This window comes from Sebastes fasciatus, chromosome 3 (assembly GCF_043250625.1).
Source record: "Sebastes fasciatus isolate fSebFas1 chromosome 3, fSebFas1.pri, whole genome shotgun sequence".
Classification (NCBI taxonomy): Eukaryota; Metazoa; Chordata; class Actinopteri; order Perciformes; family Sebastidae; genus Sebastes; species Sebastes fasciatus.
Window position 1 is genome coordinate 1,747,149 of NC_133797.1, and position 25,934 is coordinate 1,773,082.

The 25,934-nt window shown below is 48.4% G+C and overlaps 1 protein-coding gene across 7 annotated transcripts in view; it reads left to right on the forward strand.

Annotated features, from left to right (window-relative positions):
- LOC141765143 (endonuclease V-like) overlaps window positions 1-25,934 on the forward strand; it is a 202,013-nt gene that overhangs the window by 141,310 nt on the left and 34,769 nt on the right. For all 7 annotated transcript variants that reach the window (XR_012593387.1, XR_012593388.1, XR_012593389.1 and 4 more), the window contains one exon: window positions 1,576-1,645. Coding sequence is in view for 4 of the 7 variants with exons in the window: in XM_074631131.1 (XP_074487232.1) it covers window positions 1,576-1,632 (57 nt within the window). In the remaining 3 variants the exon portion in view is untranslated. Of the gene's footprint in view, window positions 1-1,575; window positions 1,646-25,934 lie in introns of those variants that run through there.

Consider the following 25,934-nt stretch of genomic DNA (forward strand, 5'->3'; position numbering starts at 1 on the left):
TTCAGTGACATATTGCAGGTTAACTGCATCTCTTAACTGCTGATGTTGGTTGAGAAGTTTAGTATTCTGTTAATACTGAGGTTGAATACAGTCAAAATGCTGTGCAAACCATCCATCACTATTTAATGCAAGCTAAATGTGCACTGAAAGCTCTATAATTTAAATAGAATTGAACAAAATATTGGATTATGAAATGTGGACAGGACATTTATAAATGATAATACCTGAACTTCAGGACAGACATGACAGAGACTGGGATGTGGAGGAGTAAAAAGACACACCTGCACAAACGATCAGAAACTTAGATAATGAGGCTGCTTATGTTTAACATTAAAGCGGAAGTAGGTAGATAGATAGAAAAATATGATTAAAAGAAGTTATTTTTATATCACTATCTCCTGACAGTAGTGCATGAGACAGGTAATCTGAAAAAAATCATGTACCTCTGTGACCTCCGGTGTCCTCCAGTGTCCTCCGGTGCTCCTAACGGCATCTGCAAGATTTCACAGACCGGAGGAAAACAACCAATCAAACAACCTCCGATCAAACGGTCAAACTAGGCAGCGCTGATCAAATATGAATCAATATTCTGTTACTGTAATGACTATTTCTCTCCTCAGATGTTTCCAGAAACATCTTGTAGTGTACTGTTTAGCTGTAAAATCAGAAAGTTTGTGACCCGCTAGCCATGTTGAGATCTGAGGAAATACCAAGCACCGCCCACCAGCCGGAGCAAACTTTCTCATTTTTTCTCTCAGCTAGTCTCCCGTCATGGGCTAGATTCAAGGTGAAGAGGAGGTACAGAAGTCTAGGTTTTGCAAGATCTTTTTTTTTTGTTCAACCTTCGGCCGGGTCTCCGTAGACTGTCTGGTCTATAGGACACCAGAATGTTTAGAAACAGCTGCAGCTGCAATATCAAGAGAGGCCCTGATATGGAGCCTTGGGGCACCCAGCTAATATCCCTTATCTAATATAAGTTCTAACATAGTCCCATTCCCTGATTGAACTAAAGTTATATTTTGACACATGGTCCACTTTCACAACTATCATGTCATGTTGCCTTTATTGAGCTCCATGTCATCATAGCAGGAGTTTAGGTGTGTTATGAAACATCATTTGGAGAGAATAACCAGCAGCAACACTTTTATAATAAATGGTGCATTTTTGTCATTTGTGGAGCCACAAGGGAGATCATAAAAAGAGTTTTCAGATGTTGGGGCCTGAGTACAAGCACTGTAACATCCTAATGATGTTTAGAAGGCAATGCTGCCTCAGTAACATTTGTACAAACAACCCACTGTGTCTCGCAGTGATTTACGGTGTTTGTCAGATTTGGCAGCAAACAGAAGAGCTCGGTTTGTTCTCTGTAAAGTCAGCATCCAGGCACTTAATTTTAATTTCAAACGTGTTCAGTGTGTACGTGCGTTCCTGCTCAACTCTGAAAGCAGCTGAAAACTGTTTGTGACAACTTGTTAAATGTGGAATCTCTCCCTCTCTTTTTCTTACTTTTTTTCCTCTCTCTCACTTTCTGTCTCTGGCTCCCTCCTTCCTCGTCCTCCCTCTCCTCTTCCGCAGGCTGACTGTCGCTCCAGAGAATACCTTCGCACACACTTCCCAGTTGCAGATACATGAAACAAAGAATGAGGTAAGTGACAAAATACACCATACACGTGTGGGTCCTCACACTCCGATGTACACGCTCACACAAACACAAATACACATGGTGAGAGAGGAGTGATTTACACAGGATTAAAATAGGCTTAAAAGCCACAGCAAGTGACTCATCGAGGAATTTCCCAAATCCTAAAGTAAAGCCAGTTTTGTTGGTAGAGAGCCTAATCATTCTCATCTAATTTGCTGTTTAAATTAAGCAAATTCATTGTAGACGATGATAAACACTCTGGTATCTTCAGAAAACTAATGATTGTTTCAGAATTTGCCAGAAAATAATTTGTCTCTGAATTTCTTCTTTAGCTGGAGCTCAGTAGGGGCAGAGGAAAGATAGCGTAAATCAAACATGTGAAATTAAACAGTTATCAGTCGCTATAAGCCCATAGTTGTGAGTCAATAGGGGCCTATTACACCCACTAGTAGGTTTTTATCATCTATTCACATGGTAGATCACCGAAATAAGGTATAAAAGAACATAACAGCGACCTCTAGCGACCATAGTAATTATGGCAGAAGCAGAGGTCAGGCGCTGTAGTAGCGATGGTTTTAAACTCAATAAGGGATGTAGGTCGGGTGCCATGGATGCGACACAAAACACAGTTCAGTCAGGACCACTTTAGTCAAAGACACTTATTCCATTTGCAGTAATATATACATTATATTTGGCGGTATGGCTCTGCTCTGGGACCTCCCTGCCCATCCACGCACATGCGTGGATCCACGAGCCTACGTGGTAGCATGAGGCAAGGAGAGCACACCTCCTTGCCCTCCATGTGCAGACATGGAAAGCCAAAGGCAGGGAGAGCAGCAGCAAAGACCCCCCTGGGTGCAGAACAGAGCTGGCATCAATGACAACAGAAATGACATTGATTAAGTCATAAATAGTTAGGGGTGGGCGACACATCGAATACAGTCGATGTATCACGGCTTGTCCCCCGCGCGGTACAGAAAATGACTACATCGCGAACATCGAACACAAATAGTCATGTAATGTTTCCAAGCCATCCCTTTTTGTATGAAAGATTAAAATTGTTCCAAAGAACCACTAATGAATATCAACAGAAGGTTTTAACGCAGACATATGCTGCAGGGACTACACGAATCATAATATTGGTGTGATTGTATGCATCAAAGGCTTGTAGAGGAAGCAGCAACGGTAGGCAGGCTGAAGCAGCTTAAATAAGGCGCCCTGTATGAAATTGACCAATGAATGCATAGAGAGGAATTTGCTGATCCGTCAGCTGATGCATCAGCTGATTGGGCTGGCTTAAGATCAGCTGTTATCAGCCGATAGCTGTATGAGCAGAGCTTGACATCATGGCCTGCCTGAACTAACGCTACGCTCGATTTCTTTCACCCAGTAGACCGGAGTTCACATCCCGTGTGAAACCAACAATGTGTAGTTGTTAGGGGTGTGACGATTCACTCGGCTCACGATACGATACAATACACGATATTGGGTTCACGCTCTCGATTTGTCTCAGCCAGCTGATCAGTTTACCAGTGAGATACATGACCAACTAACCTAAACAGTTGGACTACACAGCCTACTGCCAGCTTTAGTTTCAGTCTTGTGTAGCCGAGGGTTACGCTGCTCCTATACTTTATGAAGATAATTAATCAATAACACGGAGCCTCCGTAGTCTGCAGCCTCGTCAATAACAGCACATCACCGCTTCACGTCTTCCGTTCCTCCCTTCACGATAAACTCCTCGGACACATTCACTGAAACACGGCTTACTAGAGGAACTAAAGTCATTCACATCTCAACTGAATAACTTACACGTGTTTACAGTTAGCTGTTAGCCGCCGAGCTAACGCGCTCTGCTTGTGTGAACAGCAGGGGAGGATGAGAGACTGCAGACAGAGCAGATTGAAACGTTACTTTCCTCAATGTTTCACCATTTCATCGTGTTTCTGCTTGAACCGGTGTAATAACGTATCTTGGCTTTACACTTGCAAAGTTTTATTGCACTAACTTACAGCAACGAGCGTAACGTCAACTCGTCTCCTGCTGCCTCTCTGATCAGCTGTTCACTGGCTGCGCTGTGTGTGTTGATGTGTGTGGAGCTCCGACACAGAGCAGCAAGGCCTATAGAAGGAGGCTGGGTCACGGGCGGACATGGCTCTGGGGTTATGACACATGCGCAGTGCGACTGAAGCTGCGGCCGTGCGCTGCGATTGGTTCGATTTCGGCGAGTGTAGACCAGTTTTTACTTCGCATGTGTTGTACCCCAAAGATATGACGCGTACTCAGCCTCCTTCCATAGGCCTCACAGAGCAGCAGGAAGAGGCTGCAGCTTTAGCCCCAGAGCCCGTATGTACGTACTTTATGTACATAGTACCTATTACGCCCTGATATTGCGATTCAGTTTTTCGTCTCGACTCGTCTCGTTAGGTTTTTATATCTCAATATTTCGTGGCACGATATTTCATTAGTTGTCTTTATGTTAGTAGTTATTTGAACCCGAAATGCTTTTCCCTAAACTTTACTGTTTGTCTTTGCCTAAACCTAAAGAAGTTGTAGTTTTGTTGCCTAAACCTGAAGAAGTTGTAGTTTCGTTGTCGCAATCTAAATAAGTTGTAGTTTTATTTCCTAAATCTAAAGAAGTTGTAGTCTTGTTGCCTAAACCTAAAGAAGTTGTAGTTTTATTGCCTTAACCTAAAGAAGTTGTAGTTTTATTGCCTAAACCTAAAGAAATTGTAGTTTTGTTGCCTAAACCTAAAGAAGTTGTAGTTTTGTTTCCTAAACCTAAAGAAGTTGTAGTTTTGTTGCCTAAAACTAAAGAAGTTGTAGTTTTGTTGCCTAAACCTAAAGAAGTTGTAGTTTTGTTTCCTAAACCTAAAGAAGTTGTAGTTTTGTTGCCTTAACCTAAAGAAGTTGTAGTTTTGTTTCCTAAACCTAAAGAAGTTGTAGTTTTGTTGCCTAAACCTGAAGAAGTTGTTGTTTCGTTGTCGCAATCTAAATAAGTTGTAGTTTTATTTCCTAAATCTAAAGAAGTTGTAGTTTTGTTTCCTAAACCTAAAGAAGTTGTAGATTTGTTTCCTAAACCTAAAGAAGTTGTAGTTTTGTTGCCTAAACCTAAATAAGTTATATCTGTGTTGCCTAAACCTAAAGAAGTTGTAGTCTTGTTGCCTAAACCTAAAGAAGTTGTAGTTTTATTGCCTAAACCTAAAGAAGTTGTAGTTTTATTGCCTAAACCTAAAGAAGTTGTAGCTTTGTTGCCTAAACCTAAAGAAGTTGTAGTTTTGTTTCCTAAACCTAAAGAAGTTGTAGTTTTGTTGCCTAAACCTAAATAAGTTGTAGTTTCGTTGCCTAAACCTAAATAAGTTATATCTGTGTTGCCTAAACCTAAAGAAGTTGTAGTCTTGTTGCCTAAACCTAAAGAAGTTGTAGTTTTATTGCCTAAACCTAAAGAAGTTGTAGTTTTGTTTCCTAAACCTAAAGAAGTTGTAGTTTTGTTGCCTAAACCTGAAGAAGTTGTAGTTTCGTTGTCGCAATCTAAATAAGTTGTAGTTTTATTTCCTAAATCTAAAGAAGTTGTAGTTTTGTTTCCTAAATCTAAAGAAGTTGTAGTTTTTTTTTGCCTAAACCTAAATAAGTTGTTGATTTGTTTCCTAAACCTAAAGAAGTTGTAGTCTTGTTGCCTAAACCTAAAGAAGTTGTAGTTTTATTGCCTAAACCTAAAGAAGTTGTAGTTTTGTTGCCTAAACCTAAATAAGTTATATCTGTGTTGCCTAAACCTAAAGAAGTTGTAGTCTTGTTGCCTAAACCTAAAGAAGTTGTAGTTTTATTGCCTAAACCTAAAGAAGTTGTAGTTTTATTGCCTAAACCTAAAGAAGTTGTAGCTTTGTTGCCTAAACCTAAAGAAGTTGTAGTTTTGTTGCCTAAACCTAAAGAAGTTGTAGTTTTATTGCCTAAACCTAAAGAAGTTGTAGTTTTGTTTCCTAAACCTAAAGAAGTTGTAGTTTTGTTGCCTAAACCTGAAGAAGTTGTAGTTTCGTTGTCGCAATCTAAATAAGTTGTAGTTTTATTTCCTAAATCTAAAGAAGTTGTAGTTTTGTTTCCTAAATCTAAAGAAGTTGTAGTTTTGTTTCCTAAATCTAAAGAAGTTGTATTTTTTTTTGCCTAAACCTAAATAAGTTGTTGATTTGTTTCCTAAACCTAAAGAAGTTGTAGATTTGTTGCCTGAACCTAAAGAAGCCTTTTTTTTTGTGTTCAAAACGTGACGTTTCATTCAGTTTTCCAACATGGTACAACGTGTTACTTTTAAGTTTCACATTCACTTCTACAACGTAGTAGGCGTAGTAGGCCCCTAATGACCCAGAACTATGGTGCTAAACAAATAACAGGTCAAATCAGGTGCAGCAGGGAGGTCAGAGGTCAGCAGTCCAGAGCAGCAGTCCTGTAGCTGGTTGAGATTTTCTGGCTCAAAGATGGGAGCTCAGGCTTTCTGTTTCAATGACAGTTTAAGAAGTTTAAGAGCCTTTGACAAGTTTTCTGCATTTTCGGAGGGGTGTGGACGGGGCAGAGGTGAGCCAAGGACGCCTGAGGTTTACCAGAGACACACAGGCAGATAGAGAGAGATGGAACGGTGCGGTGAGAAGAAGCCTTTGATCCTGTGTTTCTTATCTGAAATAACAGGCTCACCCTACCTTCCTCATTACCGATCAAAGCCGCAGACCATTTGCACACTCAGATGCTTCAAAAAACTCAATCATCTTTCTCTCTCACCCTCCAAAGCCAAGTATTTTCAAACATGCACAGAATTGAACATTCAGTACCGAAGCACAGCAGCTCACACTCGCTCAGGTTTGTTCACAGTTGCTCACACGCAGGCTCACGAGGGTGCGTGCACTCTCACGTTGCTCAGCGTACCCCACTGGGAGACATAATGGGATGTCCGTGTTCATCCACTCTGAAGCTCCCTGACGTGGTGAATCCTCTGAGTGTGCTCCGCTCTTTGATCAGCCTCTCTACAAAGAGACTGAGACAGGGAGGGAGGCTTTGTGCTGAGTAGGCAGGGCGGTAGCAGGTTCCTCTAGGCCTTAACCCAGCTTTACCCTTTCACTCACTCAACAGGCTGCAGGCACATTCCATCAGACACGCCATAACTTTGCAGCTAGAGCTGAAGCTACACTTCAGGCATGTGATCTCTTCATTTACGTGATAACAGGACTATATCACTAAAACAGATTGCTGAACATTTGGCGGGTATATGACTTGACTTATTAGGTATGTTTGATTGTCTGTTAGCAGGATATCCCCAAAACTACTTAAAGGGGACCTATTATGCTTTTGTGCTTTTTCCCTTTCCATTAGTGGGTTATAAAGTTTTTTTCAGAGGGTAAAAAGAGGTGCTGCAGCACAGCCGGTATGATAAGTAAAGCGTTTTTTCAACATTAAATCATGTACACATGTTCTATTAGAAACCCAAAATACAGATAGATTGACAGAGAGTAACAGAAAGACAGAGAGAGACAGCAGAGACATAGAGTAACAGAGAGAGAGAGAGAGACAGAGAGAGACAGAGAGTAAAAGAGAGCGAGAGAGAGAGACAGACAGAGACAGACAGAGACAGAGAGGTATGACATGCAACAAAGGTCCCAAGGTCAGAATGGAACCCAGGACGTTGATGTTACATGGCATGCTCTGTAACCACTCGGCTACAAAGGCGCTACAGAACATTTCTAAACATTTTCCAGGGACTTCCAGGGAATGTAGCAGACGTGTTAGCTTCGCTCTCCCGCAAATTCACTTTAAAACAGTACTTTTCCATATAGTTATGGAAATAATGAACTGACTACTGTTTCACATCTTCTATTTTCCACCCTGATGGTCGCTGTGTTTACACACCGTGTCATAGCGGTAGCATGTAGCTAACCCGTTAGCATGTAACTACATGCTAACGGGTTAGCTACATGCTAACGGGTTAGCTCTGTATCACCATGTAAACAGAGCTAACCCGTTAGCATGTAGCTACATGCTAACGGGTTAGCTCTGTATCTCCCATCTGTCCACAGCTGTCTGCTCTCAGCTGTCTGCTCTCCTCTGGGATGATTCTGTCGGTCATTTCTCACAGATGGATCTGTAAAGACAGACGTAAAACAGAGTGTATGTTTACGGTTTACAGAGTTGATGCATGAGGTAAACACTGAGTTAACTAACAGAGATATAAATAGTATTATTTACCTGAGAGAAACCGTCAGGAAAACCTGGAATCTGGACCGCAGATGTTCATCATGTGTCGCCGATTTCTGATCAGATTCCTCCGGTAACGTGCGCTGGGTGAAGTTTCTGGTTTATAAACTTTAAAGTGGTTTATAAGCTCTATTCTAGCTCCTCTCTCTCCACTCCTCTCTCTCCCTGCTCTCAGGCCGCGAGGGGGGCGGGGAGGGTGACGCTGTGTTGTTGAGGACGTTTGATTGACAGAAAACGCTGACCAATCAGAGCAGAGTGGGAGGAGACAGAGGCTACAGACACAGAAATCAGCACTTTTGGAAATGGGCTGAAACAGAGGTTATAGAGACATGCTGGAATGCAGGATCTGATTGTTTTTTTGAAAAAAAAACTTCAGAGACATGGTTTGGAGGTGTCTTAGACCTATAATAACTAGTTTAAATGGAGTATAATATGTGACCTTTAAGTACCGGTATAATGTCAAAATCAGCGAAGTCATCTAAGAAGGGCGATGTTTTTAGCTCCGAGCATGTGTTGTGGTGTATTAGCTCATGCATGGCTGGCATGGCTGGCCTGCTAGAGGAGCACAGAGCTAGCATCTCCACTGATTTTAAAACAGTCTTTGCGGCCCTAGAGGTGAAGCTGAACAACACTCAGGACGCAGTCTCTGCATGGGGATGAACTTCGTGTGTGCGTAATGTGTCACTAGAAGCCTGTCAGTCCAACGAACGGTGATGCAGCGGCCAGTATGTTACAGTGGGAACATCCTCCATTCCGTGCATCGGTCCGTTGCCGGGATCCGGTCACGGGTGTGCGGAGTAAGTTACAGAAGCACACGTCAGACCGGGACACCGACAGTCCCGTCGTCAGTCCAGCCCGGACAGCTGAGGCAGCGGGGCCCGTGGTACGCACCAGCAGAGCGGAGTTCTCCATTCTCTCCCCGGTGGCATCCTGCTGCTGCCGCGCTCCCCAGTCCAAATCCATTCTCTGCTAAGGGCTGCTACAACAAGCTAACTGTTGCATTAGCTGACATGCTACTATACTATACTTTACTGCCATCATCATTGGACCAACCTGCTGTCAATCTTGTATTCTGCTGGTTGTTGATTGGTAACCAGCTAAGGGAGGTTATCCTCCCTTAGAGCGTCATTTGACGTGTTTTGGCCAAACACAGACAAGCATAAAAAAAACCAAATGCATTGAGTTGATAGGAGAGGTCCCGCCCTAAGGGAGGATGGAGGGTGCTCGACCTCCCTTACCCCCCACAACCACTTCACACACACAGGCTGCCCTTTCCCATCTGCCCTGCAGGCGTCGCTGTTGAGGTGTCGCTGTTTTTCCAAAGAAGAGAGAAAAAATATTTTATAAATGATACTGAGATTTGGTAATGACTTATTTCAGCTAATTACTCTTTTTAATATTTTGATCTCCCTCTTGCCTCTCAAAAAATTGAGGAGGAGCAACCTCCTCTGCCTCTATGGACCAGCCTCCACTGCCGTCCCGTAGTAATGACCGTCCCGTAGTAGTGACCGTCCCGTAGTAGTGACCGTACCGTAGTAGTGACCATCCGGTAGTAGTGACAGTACCGTAGTAGTGACCGTACCGTAGTAGTGACGTCCCGCAGTAGTGACCGTCCCGTAGTAGTGACAGTACGGTAGTAGTGACCGTCCAATAGTAGTGACCGTACCGTAGTAGTGACCGTATCGTAGTAGTGACCGTCCCGTAGTAGTGACCATCCCGTAGTAGTGATCGTCCCGTAGTAGTGACCGTCCCGTAGTAGTGACAGTACCGTAGTAGTGACCGTCCGGTAGTAGTGACAGTACTGTAGTATTGACCGTATTGTAGTAGTGACGTCCCGTAGTAGTGACCGTCCCGTAGTAGTGACAGTACCGTAGTAGTGACGTCCCGTAGTAGTGACCGTACCGTAGTATTGACCGTCCCGTAGTAGTGACCGTACCGTAGTAGTGACCGTCCGGTAGTAGTGACCATCCGGTAGTAGTGACAGTACCGTAGTAGTGACCGTATTGTAGTAGTGATGTCCCGTAGTAGTGACCGTACCGTAGTAGTGACCGTCCCGTAGTAGTGACCGTACCGTAGTAGTGACCGTACCGTAGTAGTGACGTCCCGCAGTAGTGACCGTCCCGTAGTAGTGACAGTACCGTAGTAGTGATCGTCCAATAGTAGAGACCGTACTGTAGTAGTGACCGTATCGTAGTAGTGACCGTACCGTAGTAGTGACCGTCCCATAGTAGTGACCGTACCGTAGTAGTGACCGTACCGTAGTAGTGACCGTACCTGGTAGTGACCATAGTAGTGACTGTCTCGTAGTAGTGACTGTACCGTAGTAGTGACCGTACCGTAGTAGTGACCATAGTAGTGACCGTCCCGTAGTAGTGACCGTACCGTAGTAGTGACCGTACCGTAGTAGTGACCATAGTAGTGACAGTACCGTAGTAGTGACCGTCCCGTAGTAGTGACCGTACCGTAGTAGTGACCATACCTGGTAGTGACCATAGTAGTGACCGTATCGTAGTAGTGACCGTACCGTAGTAGTGACCGTCCGGTAGTAGTGACCGTCCCGTAGTAGTGACCGTACCGTAGTAGTGACCGTACCTGGTAGTGACCATAGTAGTGACCGTACCGTAGTAGTGACCGTACCGTAGTAGTGACCGTCCCGTAGTAGTGACCGTACCGTAGTAGTGACCGTCCCGTAGTAGTGACCGTACCGTAGTAGTGACCGTCCGGTAGTAGTGACCGTCCCGTAGTAGTGACAGTTCCTTAGTAGTGACCGTATTGTAGTAGTGACGTCCCGTAGTAGTGACCGTACCGTAGCAGTGACCGTCCCGTAGTAGTGACCGTCCCGTAGTAGTGACCGCATCGTAGTAGTGACCGCATCGTAGTAGTGACCGTCCCGTAGTAGTGACCGTCCCGTAGTAGTGACAGTACCGTAGTAGTGACCATCCGGTAGTAGTGACAGTACCGTAGTATTGACCGTATTGTAGTAGTGACGTCCCGTAGTAGTGACCGTACCGTAGTAGTGACCGTCCCGTAGTAGTGACCGTCCCGTAGTAGTGACAGTAACGTAGTAATGACGTCCTGTAGTAGTGACCGTACCGTAGTATTGACCGTCCGGTAGTAGTGACCGTACCGTAGTAGTGACCGTCCGGTAGTAGTGACAGTACCGTAGTAGTGACCGTATCGTAGTAGTGACCGTACCGTAGTAGTGACCGTACCGTAGTAGTGACCGTCCCGTAGTAGTGACCGTACCGTAGTAGTGACCGTCCGGTAGTAGTGACCGTCCTGTAGTAGTGACAGTTCCTTAGTAGTGACCGTATTGTAGTAGTGACGTCCCGTAGTAGTGACCGTACCGTAGTAGTGACCGTCCCGTAGTAGTGACCGTACCGTAGTAGTGACCATCCGGTAGTAGTGACAGTACCGTAGTAGTGACCGTACCGTAGTAGTGACGTCCCGCAGTAGTGACCGTCCCCGTAGTAGTGACAGTACGGTAGTAGTGACCGTCCAATAGTAGTGACCGTACCGTAGTAGTGACCGTCCTGTAGTAGTGACAGTTCCTTAGTAGTGACCGTATTGTAGTAGTGACGTCCCGTAGTAGTGACCGTCCCGTAGTAGTGATCGTCCCGTAGTAGTGACCGTCCCGTAGTAGTGACAGTACCGTAGTAGTGACCGTCCGGTAGTAGTGACAGTACTGTAGTATTGACCGTATTGTAGTAGTGACGTCCCGTAGTAGTGACCATCCCGTAGTAGTGACAGTACCGTAGTAGTGACGTCCCGTAGTAGTGACCGTACCGTAGTATTGACCGTCCCGTAGTAGTGACCGTCCTGTAGTAGTGACAGTTCCTTAGTAGTGACCGTATTGTAGTAGTGACGTCCCGTAGTAGTGACCGTCCCGTAGTAGTGATCGTCCCGTAGTAGTGACCGTCCCGTAGTAGTGACAGTACCGTAGTAGTGACCGTCCGGTAGTAGTGACAGTACTGTAGTATTGACCGTATTGTAGTAGTGACGTCCCGTAGTAGTGACCATCCCGTAGTAGTGACAGTACCGTAGTAGTGACGTCCCGTAGTAGTGACCGTACCGTAGTATTGACCGTCCCGTAGTAGTGACCGTACCGTAGTAGTGACCGTCCGGTAGTAGTGACAGTACCGTAGTAGTGACCGTATCGTAGTAGTGACCGTACCGTAGTAGTGACCATCCGGTAGTAGTGACAGTACCGTAGTAGTGACCGTATTGTAGTAGTGATGTCCCGTAGTAGTGACCGTACCGTAGTAGTGACCGTCCCGTAGTAGTGACCGTACCGTAGTAGTGACCATTCGGTAGTAGTGACAGTACCGTAGTAGTGACCGTATCGTAGTAGTGACGTCCCGTAGTAGTGACCGTACCGTAGTAGTGACGTCCCGCAGTAGTGACCGTCCCGTAGTAGTGACAGTACCGTAGTAGTGATCGTCCAATAGTAGTGACCGTACTGTAGTAGTGACCGTATCGTAGTAGTGACCGTACCGTAGTAGTGACCGTCCCATAGTAGTGACCGTACCGTAGTAGTGACCGTACCGTAGTAGTGACCGTACCTGGTAGTGACCATAGTAGTGACTGTCTCGTAGTAGTGACTGTACCGTAGTAGTGACCGTACCGTAGTAGTGACCATAGTAGTGACCGTCCCGTAGTAGTGACCGTACCGTAGTAGTGACCGTACCGTAGTAGTGACCATAGTAGTGACAGTACCGTAGTAGTGACCGTCCCGTAGTAGTGACCGTACCGTAGTAGTGACCGTACCTGGTAGTGACCATAGTAGTGACCGTATCGTAGTAGTGACCGTACCGTAGTAGTGACAGTACCATAGTAGTGACCGTATCGTAGTAGTGACCGTACCGTAGTAGTGACCGTACCGTAGTAGTGACCGTCCCGTAGTAGTGACCGTACCGTAGTAGTGACCGTCCCGTAGTAGTGACCGTACCGTAGTAGTGACCGTCCGGTAGTAGTGACCGTCCCGTAGTAGTGACAGTTCCTTAGTAGTGACCGCACCGTAGTAGTGACCGCACCGTAGTAGTGACCGTACCGTAGCAGTGACCGTCCCGTAGTAGTGACCGTCCCGTAGTAGTGACCGCATCGTAGTAGTGACCGCATCGTAGTAGTGACCGTCCCGTAGTAGTGACCTCCCGTAGTAGTGATCGTCCGGTAGTAGTGACCGTCCCGTAGTAGTGACAGTTCCTTAGTAGTGACCGTATTGTAGTAGTGACCGTATTGTAGTAGTGACCGTACCGTAGTAGTGACCGTCCCGTAGTAGTGACCGTACCGTAGTAGTGACGTCCCGTAGTAGTGACCGTACCGTAGTAGTGATCGTCCCGTAGTAGTGACCGTCCCGTAGTAGTGACAGTACCGTAGTAATGACGTCCCGTAGTAGTGACCGTACCGTAGTATTGACCGTCCGGTAGTAGTGACCGTACCGTAGTAGTGACCGTCCGGTAGTAGTGACAGTACCGTAGTAGTGACCATATCGTAGTAGTGACCGTACCGTAGTAGTGACCGTACCGTAGTAGTGACCGTACCGTAGTAGTGACCGTCCCGTAGTATTGACCGTCCCGTAGTAGTGACCGTACCGTAGTAGTGACCGTCCGGTAGTAGTGACCGTCCCGTAGTAGTGACAGTTCCTTAGTAGTGACCGTATTGTAGTAGTGACGTCCCGTAGTAGTGACCGTACCGTAGTAGTGACCGTCCCGTAGTAGTGACCGTACCGTAGTAGTGACCATCCGGTAGTAGTGACAGTACCGTAGTAGTGACCGTACCGTAGTAGTGACGTCCCGCAGTAGTGACCGTCCCGTAGTAGTGACAGTACGGTAGTAGTGACCGTCCAATAGTAGTGACCGTACCGTAGTAGTGACCGTATCGTAGTAGTGACCGTCCCGTAGTAGTGACCGTCCCGTAGTAGTGATCGTCCCGTAGTAGTGACCGTCCCGTAGTAGTGACAGTACCGTAGTAGTGACCGTCCGGTAGTAGTGACAGTACTGTAGTATTGACCGTATTGTAGTAGTGACGTCCCGTAGTAGTGACCGTCCCGTAGTAGTGACAGTACCGTAGTAGTGACGTCCCGTAGTAGTGACCGTACCGTAGTATTGACCGTCCCGTAGTAGTGACCGTACCGTAGTAGTGACCGTCCGGTAGTAGTGACAGTACCGTAGTAGTGACCGTATCGTAGTAGTGACCGTACCGTAGTAGTGACCATCCGGTAGTAGTGACAGTACCGTAGTAGTGACCGTATTGTAGTAGTGATGTCCCGTAGTAGTGACCGTACCGTAGTAGTGACCGTACCTGGTAGTGACCATAGTAGTGACCGTATCGTAGTAGTGACCGTACCGTAGTAGTGACCGTACCGTAGTAGTGACCGTCCCGTAGTAGTGACCGTACCGTAGTAGTGACCGTCCCGTAGTAGTGACCGTACCGTAGTAGTGACCGTCCGGTAGTAGTGACCGTCCCGTAGTAGTGACAGTTCCTTAGTAGTGACCGTATTGTAGTAGTGACGTCCCGTAGTAGTGACTGTACCGTAGCAGTGACCGTCCCGTAGTAGTGACGGTCCCGTAGTAGTGACCGCATCGTAGTAGTGACCGCATCGTAGTAGTGACCGTCCCGTAGTAGTGACCTCCCGTAGTAGTGATCTTCCTGTAGTAGTGACCGTCCCGTAGTAGTGACAGTACCGTAGTAGTGACCATCCGGTAGTAGTGACAGTACCGTAGTATTGACCGTATTGTAGTAGTGACGTCCCGTAGTAGTGACCGTACCGTAGTAGTGACCGTCCCGTAGTAGTGACAGTACCGTAGTAATGACGTCCCGTAGTAGTGACCGTACCGTAGTATTGACCGTCCGGTAGTAGTGACCGTACCATAGTAGTGACCGTCCGGTAGTAGTGACAGTACCGTAGTAGTGACCGTATCGTAGTAGTGACCGTACCGTAGTAGTGACCGTACCGTAGTAGTGACCGTCCCGTAGTAGTGACCGTACCGTAGTAGTGACCGTCCCGTAGTAGTGACCGTACCGTAGTAGTGACCGTCCGGTAGTAGTGACCGTCCCGTAGTAGTGACAGTTCCTTAGTAGTGACCGTATTGTAGTAGTGACGTCCCGTAGTAGTGACCGTACCGTAGTAGTGACCGTCCCGTAGTAGTGACCGTACCGTAGTAGTGACCATCCGGTAGTGGTGACAGTACCGTAGTAGTGACCGTACCGTAGTAGTGACGTCCCGCAGTAGTGACCGTGCCGTAGTAGTGACAGTACGGTAGTAGTGACCGTCCAATAGTAGTGACCGTACCGTAGTAGTGACCGTATCGTAGTAGTGACCGTCCCGTAGTAGTGACCGTCCCGTAGTAGTGATCGTCCCGTAGTAGTGACCGTCCCGTAGTAGTGACCGTCCGGTAGTAGTGACAGTACCGTAGTAGTGACCGTATCGTAGTAGTGACCGTACCGTAGTAGTGACCATCCGGTAGTAGTTACAGTACCGTAGTAGTGACCGTATTGTAGTAGTGACGTCCCGTAGTAGTGACCGTCCCGTAGTAGTGACAGTAACGTAGTAGTGACGTCCCGTAGTAGTGACCGTACCGTAGTATTGACCGTCCCGTAGTAGTGACCGTACCGTAGTAGTGACCGTCCGGTAGTAGTGACAGTACCGTAGTAGTGACCGTATCGTAGTAGTGACCGTACCGTAGTAGTGACCATCCGGTAGTAGTGACAGTACCGTAGTAGTGACCGTATTGTAGTAGTGATGTCCCGTAGTAGTGACCGTACCGTAGTAGTGACCGTCCCGTAGTAGTGACCGTACCGTAGTAGTGACCATCCGGTAGTAGTGACAGTACCGTAGTAGTGACCGTATCGTAGTAGTGACGTCCCGTAGTAGTGACCGTACCGTAGTAGTGACGTCCCGCAGTAGTGACCGTCCCGTAGTAGTGACAGTACCGTAGTAGTGATCGTCCAATAGTAGTGACCGTACTGTAGTAGTGACCGTATCGTAGTAGTGACCGTACCATAGTAGTGACCGTCCCATAGTAGTGACCGTACCGTAGTAGTGACCGTACCGTAGTAGTGACCGTACCTGGTAGTGACCATAGTAGTGACTGTCTCGTAGTAGTGACTGTACCGTAGTAGTGACCGTACCGTAGTAGTGACCATAGTAGTGACCGTCCCGTAGTAGTGACCGTACCGTAGTAGTGACCATAGTAGTGACAGTACCGTAGTAGTGACCGTCCCGTAGTAGTGACCGTACCGTAGTAGTGACCGTACCTGGTAGTGACCATAGTAGTGACCGTATCGTAGTAGTGACCGTATCGTAGTAGTGACCGTACCGTAGTAGTGACCGTATCGTAGTAGTGACCGTACCGTAGTAGTGACCGTACCGTAGTAGTGACCGTCCCGTAGTAGTGACCGTACCGTAGTAGTGACCGTCCGGTAGTAGTGACCGTCCCGTAGTAGTGACCGTACCGTAGTAGTGACCGTACCTGGTAGTGACCATAGTAGTGACCGTATCGTAGTAGTGACCGTACCGTAGTAGTGACCGTACCGTAGTAGTGACCGTCCCGTAGTAGTGACCGTACCGTAGTAGTGACCGTCCCGTAGTAGTGACCGTACCGTAGTAGTGACCGTCCGGTAGTAGTGACCGTCCCGTAGTAGTGACAGTTCCTTAGTAGTGACCATCCGGTAGTAGTGACAGTACCGTAGTAGTGACCGTATCGTAGTAGTGACGTCCCGTAGTAGTGACCGTACCGTAGTAGTGACGTCCCGCAGTAGTGACCGTCCCGTAGTAGTGACAGTACGGTATTAGTGACCGTCCAATAGTAGTGACCGTACCGTAGTAGTGACCGTATCGTAGTAGTGACCGTCCCGTAGTAGTGACCGTCCCGTAGTAGTGATCGTCCTGTAGTAGTGACCGTCCCGTAGTAGTGACAGTACCGTAGTAGTGACCGTATCGTAGTAGTGACGTCCCGTAGTAGTGACCGTACCGTAGTAGTGACGTCCCGCAGTAGTGACCGTCCCGTAGTAGTTACAGTACGGTATTAGTGACCGTCCAATAGTAGTGACCGTACCGTAGTAGTGACCGTATCGTAGTAGTGACCGTCCCGTAGTAGTGACGTCCCGTAGTAGTGATCGTCCCGTAGTAGTGACAGTACCGTAGTAGTGACAGTACCGTAGTAGTGACGTCCCGTAGTAGTGACCGTACCGTAGTAGTGACCGTCCGGTAGTAGTGACAGTACCGTAGTAGTGACCGTATCGTAGTAGTGACTGTACCGTAGTAGTGACCGTACCGTAGTAGTGACAGTACCGTAGTAGTGACCGTATTGTAGTAGTGATGTCCCATAGTAGTGACCGTACCGTAGTAGTGACCGTCCCGTAGTAGTGACCGTACCGTAGTAGTGACCATCCGGTAGTAGTGACAGTACCGTAGTAGTGACCGTATCGTAGTAGTGACGTCCCGTAGTAGTGACCGTACCGTAGTAGTGACGTCCCGCAGTAGTGACCGTCCCGTAGTAGTGACAGTACCGTAGTAGTGATCGTCCAATAGTAGTGACCGTACTGTAGTAGTGACCGTATCGTAGTAGTGACCGTACCGTAGTAGTGACCGTCCCATAGTAGTGACCGTACCGTAGTAGTGACCGTCCCGTAGTAGTGACCGTACCGTAGTAGTGACCGTACCGTAGTAGTGACCGTCCCGTAGTAGTGACCGTACCGTAGTAGTGACCGTCCGGTAGTAGTGACCGTCCCGTAGTAGTGACCGTACCGTAGTAGTGACCGTACCTGGTAGTGACCATAGTAGTGACCGTATCGTAGTAGTGACCGTACCGTAGTAGTGACCGTACCGTAGTAGTGACCGTCCCGTAGTAGTGACCGTACCGTAGTAGTGACCGTCCCGTAGTAGTGACCGTACCGTAGTAGTGACCGTCCGGTAGTAGTGACCGTCCCGTAGTAGTGACAGTTCCTTAGTAGTGACCGTATTGTAGTAGTGACGTCCCGTAGTAGTGACCGTACCGTAGTAGTGACCGTCCCGTAGTAGTGACCGTACCGTAGTAGTGACCATCCGGTAGTAGTGACAGTACCGTAGTAGTGACCGTATCGTAGTAGTGACGTCCCGTAGTAGTGACCGTACCGTAGTAGTGACGTCCCGCAGTAGTGACCGTCCCGTAGTAGTGACAGTACGGTATTAGTGACCGTCCAATAGTAGTGACCGTACCGTAGTAGTGACCGTATCGTAGTAGTGACCGTCCCGTAGTAGTGATCGTCCTGTAGTAGTGACCGTCCCGTAGTAGTGACAGTACCGTAGTAGTGACCGTATCGTAGTAGTGACGTCCCGTAGTAGTGACCGTACCGTAGTAGTGACGTCCCGCAGTAGTGACCGTCCCGTAGTAGTTACAGTACGGTATTAGTGACCGTCCAATAGTAGTGACCGTACCGTAGTAGTGACCGTATCGTAGTAGTGACCGTCCCGTAGTAGTGACGTCCCGTAGTAGTGATCGTCCCGTAGTAGTGACAGTACCGTAGTAGTGACAGTACCGTAGTAGTGACGTCCCGTAGTAGTGACCGTACCGTAGTAGTGACCGTCCGGTAGTAGTGACAGTACCGTAGTAGTGACCGTATCGTAGTAGTGACTGTACCGTAGTAGTGACCGTACCGTAGTAGTGACAGTACCGTAGTAGTGACCGTATTGTAGTAGTGATGTCCCATAGTAGTGACCGTACCGTAGTAGTGACCGTCCCGTAGTAGTGACCGTACCGTAGTAGTGACCATCCGGTAGTAGTGACAGTACCGTAGTAGTGACCGTATCGTTGTAGTGACGTCCCGTAGTAGTGACCGTACCGTAGTAGTGACGTCCCGCAGTAGTGACCGTCCCGTAGTAGTGACAGTACCGTAGTAGTGATCGTCCAATAGTAGTGACCGTACTGTAGTAGTGACCGTATCGTAGTAGTGACCGTACCGTAGTAGTGACCGTCCCATAGTAGTGACCGTACCGTAGTAGTGACCGTACCGTAGTAGTGACCGTACCTGGTAGTGACCATAGTAGTGACTGTCTCGTAGTAGTGACTGTACCGTAGTAGTGACCGTACCGTAGTAGTGACCATAGTAGTGACCGTCCCGTAGTAGTGACCGTACCGTAGTAGTGACCGTACCGTAGTAGTGACCATCGTAGTGACAGTACCGTAGTAGTGACCGTCCCGTAGTAGTGACCGTACCGTAGTAGTGACCGTACCTGGTAGTGACCATAGTAGTGACCGTATCGTAGTAGTGACCGTACCGTAGTAGTGACCGTACCGTAGTAGTGACCGTATCGTAGTAGTGACCGTACCGTAGTAGTGACCGTACCGTAGTAGTGACCGTCCCGTAGTAGTGACCGTACCGTAGTAGTGACCGTCCGGTAGTAGTGACCGTCCCGTAGTAGTGACCGTACCGTAGTAGTGACCGTACCTGGTAGTGACCATAGTAGTGACCGTATCGTAGTAGTGACCGTACCGTAGTAGTGACCGTACCGTAGTAGTGACCGTCCTGTAGTAGTGACCGTACCGTAGTAGTGACCGTCCCGTAGTAGTGACCGTACCGTAGTAGTGACCGTCCGGTAGTAGTGACCGTCCCGTAGTAGTGACAGTTCCTTAGTAGTGACCGTATTGTAGTAGTGACGTCCCGTAGTAGTGACCGTACCGTAGTAGTGACCGTCCCGTAGTAGTGACCGTACCGTAGTAGTGACCATCCGGTAGTAGTGACAGTACCGTAGTAGTGACCGTATCGTAGTAGTGACAGTACGGTATTAGTGACCGTCCAATAGTAGTGACCGTACCGTAGTAGTGACCGTATCGTAGTAGTGACCGTCCCGTAGTAGTGACCGTCCCGTAGTAGTGATCGTCCTGTAGTAGTGACCGTCCCGTAGTAGTGACAGTACCGTAGTAGTGACCGTATCGTAGTAGTGACGTCCCGTAGTAGTGACCGTACCGTAGTAGTGACGTCCCGCAGTAGTGACCGTCCCGTAGTAGTTACAGTACGGTATTAGTGACCGTCCAATAGTAGTGACCGTACCGTAGTAGTGACCGTATCGTAGTAGTGACCGTCCCGTAGTAGTGACGTCCCGTAGTAGTGATCGTCCCGTAGTAGTGACAGTACCGTAGTAGTGACAGTACCGTAGTAGTGACGTCCCGTAGTAGTGACCGTACCGTAGTAGTGACCGTCCGGTAGTAGTGACAGTACCGTAGTAGTGACCGTATCGTAGTAGTGACTGTACCGTAGTAGTGACCGTACCGTAGTAGTGACCGTCCCGTAGTAGTGACCGTACCGTAGTAGTGACCGTCCGGTAGTAGTGACCGTACCGTAGTAGTGACAGTTCCGTAGTAGTGACCGTATTGTAGTAGTGACGTCCCGTAGTAGTGACCGTACCGTAGTAGTGACCGTCCCGTAGTAGTGACCGTACCGTAGTAGTGACCATCCGGTAGTAGTGACAGTACCGTAGTAGTGACAGTACCGTAGTAGTGACCGTCCAATAGTAGTGACCGTACCGTAGTAGTGACCGTATCGTAGTAGTGACCGTACCGTAGTAGTGACCGTCCCATATTTGTGACCGTACCGTAGTAGTGACCGTACCGTAGTAGTGACCGTACCTGGTAGTGACCATAGTAGTGACTGTCTCGTAGTAGTGACTGTACCGTAGTAGTGACCGTACCGTAGTAGTGACCATAGTAGTGACCGTCCCGTAGTAGTGACCGTACCGTAGTAGTGACCGTACCGTAGTAGTGACCATAGTAGTGACAGTACCGTAGTAGTGACCGTCCCGTAGTAGTGACCGTACCGTAGTAGTGACCGTACCTGGTAGTGATCATAGTAGTGACCGTATCGTAGTAGTGACCGTACCGTAGTAGTGACCGTACCGTAGTAGTGACCGTACCGTAGTAGTGACCGTACCGTAGTAGTGACCGTCCCGTAGTAGTGACCGTACCGTAGTAGTGACCGTCCGGTAGTAGTGACCGTCCCGTAGTAGTGACCGTACCGTAGTAGTGACCGTACCTGGTAGTGACCATAGTAGTGACCGTATCGTAGTAGTGACCGTACCGTAGTAGTGACCGTACCGTAGTAGTGACCGTCCCGTAGTAGTGACCGTACCGTAGTAGTGACCGTCCCGTAGTAGTGACCGTACCGTAGTAGTGACCGTCCGGTAGTAGTGACCGTCCCGTAGTAGTGACAGTTCCTTAGTAGTGACCGTATTGTAGTAGTGACGTCCCGTAGTAGTGACCGTACCGTAGTAGTGACCGTCCCGTAGTAGTGACCGTACCGTAGTAGTGACCATCCGGTAGTAGTGACAGTACCGTAGTAGTGACCGTATCGTAGTAGTGACGTCCCGTAGTAGTGACCGTACCGTAGTAGTGACGTCCCGCAGTAGTGACCGTCCCGTAGTAGTGACAGTACGGTATTAGTGACCGTCCAATAGTAGTGACCGTACCGTAGTAGTGACCGTATCGTAGTAGTGACCGTCCCGTAGTAGTGATCGTCCTGTAGTAGTGACCGTCCCGTAGTAGTGACAGTACCGTAGTAGTGACCGTATCGTAGTAGTGACGTCCCGTAGTAGTGACCGTACCGTAGTAGTGACGTCCCGCAGTAGTGACCGTCCCGTAGTAGTTACAGTACGGTATTAGTGACCGTCCAATAGTAGTGACCGTACCGTAGTAGTGACCGTATCGTAGTAGTGACCGTCCCGTAGTAGTGACGTCCCGTAGTAGTGATCGTCCCGTAGTAGTGACAGTACCGTAGTAGTGACAGTACCGTAGTAGTGACGTCCCGTAGTAGTGACCGTACCGTAGTAGTGACCGTCCGGTAGTAGTGACAGTACCGTAGTAGTGACCGTATCGTAGTAGTGACTGTACCGTAGTAGTGACCGTACCGTAGTAGTGACAGTACCGTAGTAGTGACCGTATTGTAGTAGTGATGTCCCATAGTAGTGACTGTACCGTAGTAGTGACCGTCCCGTAGTAGTGACCGTACCGTAGTAGTGACCATCCGGTAGTAGTGACAGTACCGTAGTAGTGACCGTATCGTTGTAGTGACGTCCCGTAGTAGTGACCGTACCGTAGTAGTGACGTCCCGCAGTAGTGACCGTCCCGTAGTAGTGACAGTACCGTAGTAGTGATCGTCCAATAGTAGTGACCGTACTGTAGTAGTGACCGTATCGTAGTAGTGACCGTACCGTAGTAGTGACCGTCCCATAGTAGTGACCGTACCGTAGTAGTGACCGTACCGTAGTAGTGACCGTACCTGGTAGTGACCATAGTAGTGACTGTCTCGTAGTAGTGACTGTACCGTAGTAGTGACCGTACCGTAGTAGTGACCATAGTAGTGACCGTCCCGTAGTAGTGACCGTACCGTAGTAGTGACCGTACCGTAGTAGTGACCATCGTAGTGACAGTACCGTAGTAGTGACCGTCCCGTAGTAGTGACCGTACCGTAGTAGTGACCGTACCTGGTAGTGACCATAGTAGTGACCGTATCGTAGTAGTGACCGTACCGTAGTAGTGACCGTACCGTAGTAGTGACCGTATCGTAGTAGTGACCGTACCGTAGTAGTGACCGTACCGTAGTAGTGACCGTCCCGTAGTAGTGACCGTACCGTAGTAGTGACCGTCCGGTAGTAGTGACCGTCCCGTAGTAGTGACCGTACCGTAGTAGTGACCGTACCTGGTAGTGACCATAGTAGTGACCGTATCGTAGTAGTGACCGTACCGTAGTAGTGACCGTACCGTAGTAGTGACCGTCCCGTAGTAGTGACCGTACCGTAGTAGTGACCGTCCCGTAGTAGTGACCGTACCGTAGTAGTGACCGTCCGGTAGTAGTGACCGTCCCGTAGTAGTGACAGTTCCTTAGTAGTGACCGTATTGTAGTAGTGACGTCCCGTAGTAGTGACCGTACCGTAGTAGTGACCGTCCCGTAGTAGTGACCGTACCGTAGTAGTGACCATCCGGTAGTAGTGACAGTACCGTAGTAGTGACCGTATCGTAGTAGTGACGTCCCGTAGTAGTGACCGTACCGTAGTAGTGACGTCCCGCAGTAGTGACCGTCCCGTAGTAGTGACAGTACGGTATTAGTGACCGTCCAATAGTAGTGACCGTACCGTAGTAGTGACCGTATCGTAGTAGTGACCGTCCCGTAGTAGTGACCGTCCCGTAGTAGTGATCGTCCTGTAGTAGTGACCGTCCCGTAGTAGTGACAGTACCGTAGTAGTGACCGTATCGTAGTAGTGACGTCCCGTAGTAGTGACCGTACCGTAGTAGTGACGTCCCGCAGTAGTGACCGTCCCGTAGTAGTTACAGTACGGTATTAGTGACCGTCCAATAGTAGTGACCGTACCGTAGTAGTGACCGTATCGTAGTAGTGACCGTCCCGTAGTAGTGACGTCCCGTAGTAGTGATCGTCCCGTAGTAGTGACAGTACCGTAGTAGTGACAGTACCGTAGTAGTGACGTCCCGTAGTAGTGACCGTACCGTAGTAGTGACCGTCCGGTAGTAGTGACAGTACCGTAGTAGTGACCGTATCGTAGTAGTGACTGTACCGTAGTAGTGACCGTACCGTAGTAGTGACCGTCCCGTAGTAGTGACCGTACCGTAGTAGTGACCGTCCGGTAGTAGTGACCGTACCGTAGTAGTGACAGTTCCGTAGTAGTGACCGTATTGTAGTAGTGACGTCCCGTAGTAGTGACCGTACCGTAGTAGTGACCGTCCCGTAGTAGTGACCGTACCGTAGTAGTGACCATCCGGTAGTAGTGACAGTACCGTAGTAGTGACAGTACCGTAGTAGTGACCGTCCAATAGTAGTGACCGTACCGTAGTAGTGACCGTATCGTAGTAGTGACCGTACCGTAGTAGTGACCGTCCCATATTTGTGACCGTACCGTAGTAGTGACCGTACCGTAGTAGTGACCGTACCTGGTAGTGACCATAGTAGTGACTGTCTCGTAGTAGTGACTGTACCGTAGTAGTGACCGTACCGTAGTAGTGACCATAGTAGTGACCGTCCCGTAGTAGTGACCGTACCGTAGTAGTGACCGTACCGTAGTAGTGACCATAGTAGTGACAGTACCGTAGTAGTGACCGTCCCGTAGTAGTGACCGTACCGTAGTAGTGACCGTACCTGGTAGTGACCATAGTAGTGACCGTATCGTAGTAGTGACCGTACCGTAGTAGTGACCGTACCGTAGTAGTGACCGTATCGTAGTAGTGACCGTACCGTAGTAGTGACCGTACCGTAGTAGTGACCGTCCCGTAGTAGTGACCGTACCGTAGTAGTGACCGTCCGGTAGTAGTGACCGTCCCGTAGTAGTGACCGTACCGTAGTAGTGACCGTACCTGGTAGTGACCATAGTAGTGACCGTATCGTAGTAGTGACCGTACCGTAGTAGTGACCGTACCGTAGTAGTGACCGTCCCGTAGTAGTGACCGTACCGTAGTAGTGACCGTCCCGTAGTAGTGACCGTACCGTAGTAGTGACCGTCCGGTAGTAGTGACCGTCCCGTAGTAGTGACAGTTCCTTAGTAGTGACCGTATTGTAGTAGTGACGTCCCGTAGTAGTGACCGTACCGTAGTAGTGACCGTCCCGTAGTAGTGACCGTACCGTAGTAGTGACCATCCGGTAGTAGTGACAGTACCGTAGTAGTGACCGTATCGTAGTAGTGACGTCCCGTAGTAGTGACCGTACCGTAGTAGTGACGTCCCGCAGTAGTGACCGTCCCGTAGTAGTGACAGTACGGTATTAGTGACCGTCCAATAGTAGTGACCGTACCGTAGTAGTGACCGTATCGTAGTAGTGACCGTCCCGTAGTAGTGACCGTCCCGTAGTAGTGATCGTCCTGTAGTAGTGACCGTCCCGTAGTAGTGACAGTACCGTAGTAGTGACCGTATCGTAGTAGTGACGTCCCGTAGTAGTGACCGTACCGTAGTAGTGACGTCCCGCAGTAGTGACCGTCCCGTAGTAGTTACAGTACGGTATTAGTGACCGTCCAATAGTAGTGACCGTACCGTAGTAGTGACCGTATCGTAGTAGTGACCGTCCCGTAGTAGTGACGTCCCGTAGTAGTGATCGTCCCGTAGTAGTGACAGTACCGTAGTAGTGACAGTACCGTAGTAGTGACGTCCCGTAGTAGTGACCGTACCGTAGTAGTGACCGTCCGGTAGTAGTGACAGTACCGTAGTAGTGACCGTATCGTAGTAGTGACTGTACCGTAGTAGTGACCGTACCGTAGTAGTGACCGTCCCGTAGTAGTGACCGTACCGTAGTAGTGACCGTCCGGTAGTAGTGACCGTACCGTAGTAGTGACAGTTCCGTAGTAGTTACCGTATTGTAGTAGTGACGTCCCGTAGTAGTGACCGTACCGTAGTAGTGACCGTCCCGTAGTAGTGACCGTACCGTAGCAGTGACCATCCGGTAGTAGTGACAGTACCGTAGTAGTGACAGTACCGTAGTAGTGACCGTCCAATAGTAGTAACCGTACCGTAGTAGTGACCGTATCGTAGTAGTGACCGTACCGTAGTAGTGACCGTCCCATATTTGTGACCGTACCGTAGTAGTGACCGTACCGTAGTAGTGACCGTACCTGGTAGTGACCATAGTAGTGACTGTCTCGTAGTAGTGACTGTACCGTAGTAGTGACCGTACCGTAGTAGTGACCATAGTAGTGACCGTACCGTAGTAGTGACCGTACCGTAGTAGTGACCGTACCGTAGTAGTGACCATAGTAGTGACTGTCTCGTAGTAGTGACCGTCCGGTAGTAGTGACAGTACCGTAGTAGTGACCGTATCGTAGTAGTGACCGTACCGTAGTAGTGACCGTCCGGTAGTAGTGACCGTCCCGTAGTAGTGACCGTACCGTAGTAGTGACCGTACCTGGTAGTGACCATAGTAGTGACTGTCTCGTAGTAGTGACTGTACCGTAGTAGTGACCGTACCGTAGTAGTGACCATAGTAGTGACCGTCCCGTAGTAGTGACCGTACCGTAGTAGTGACCATAGTTAGTACTGTCTCGTAGTAGTGACCGTCCCATGGAACTTCACAAAGGTGAAGTCATTTACATTAAACA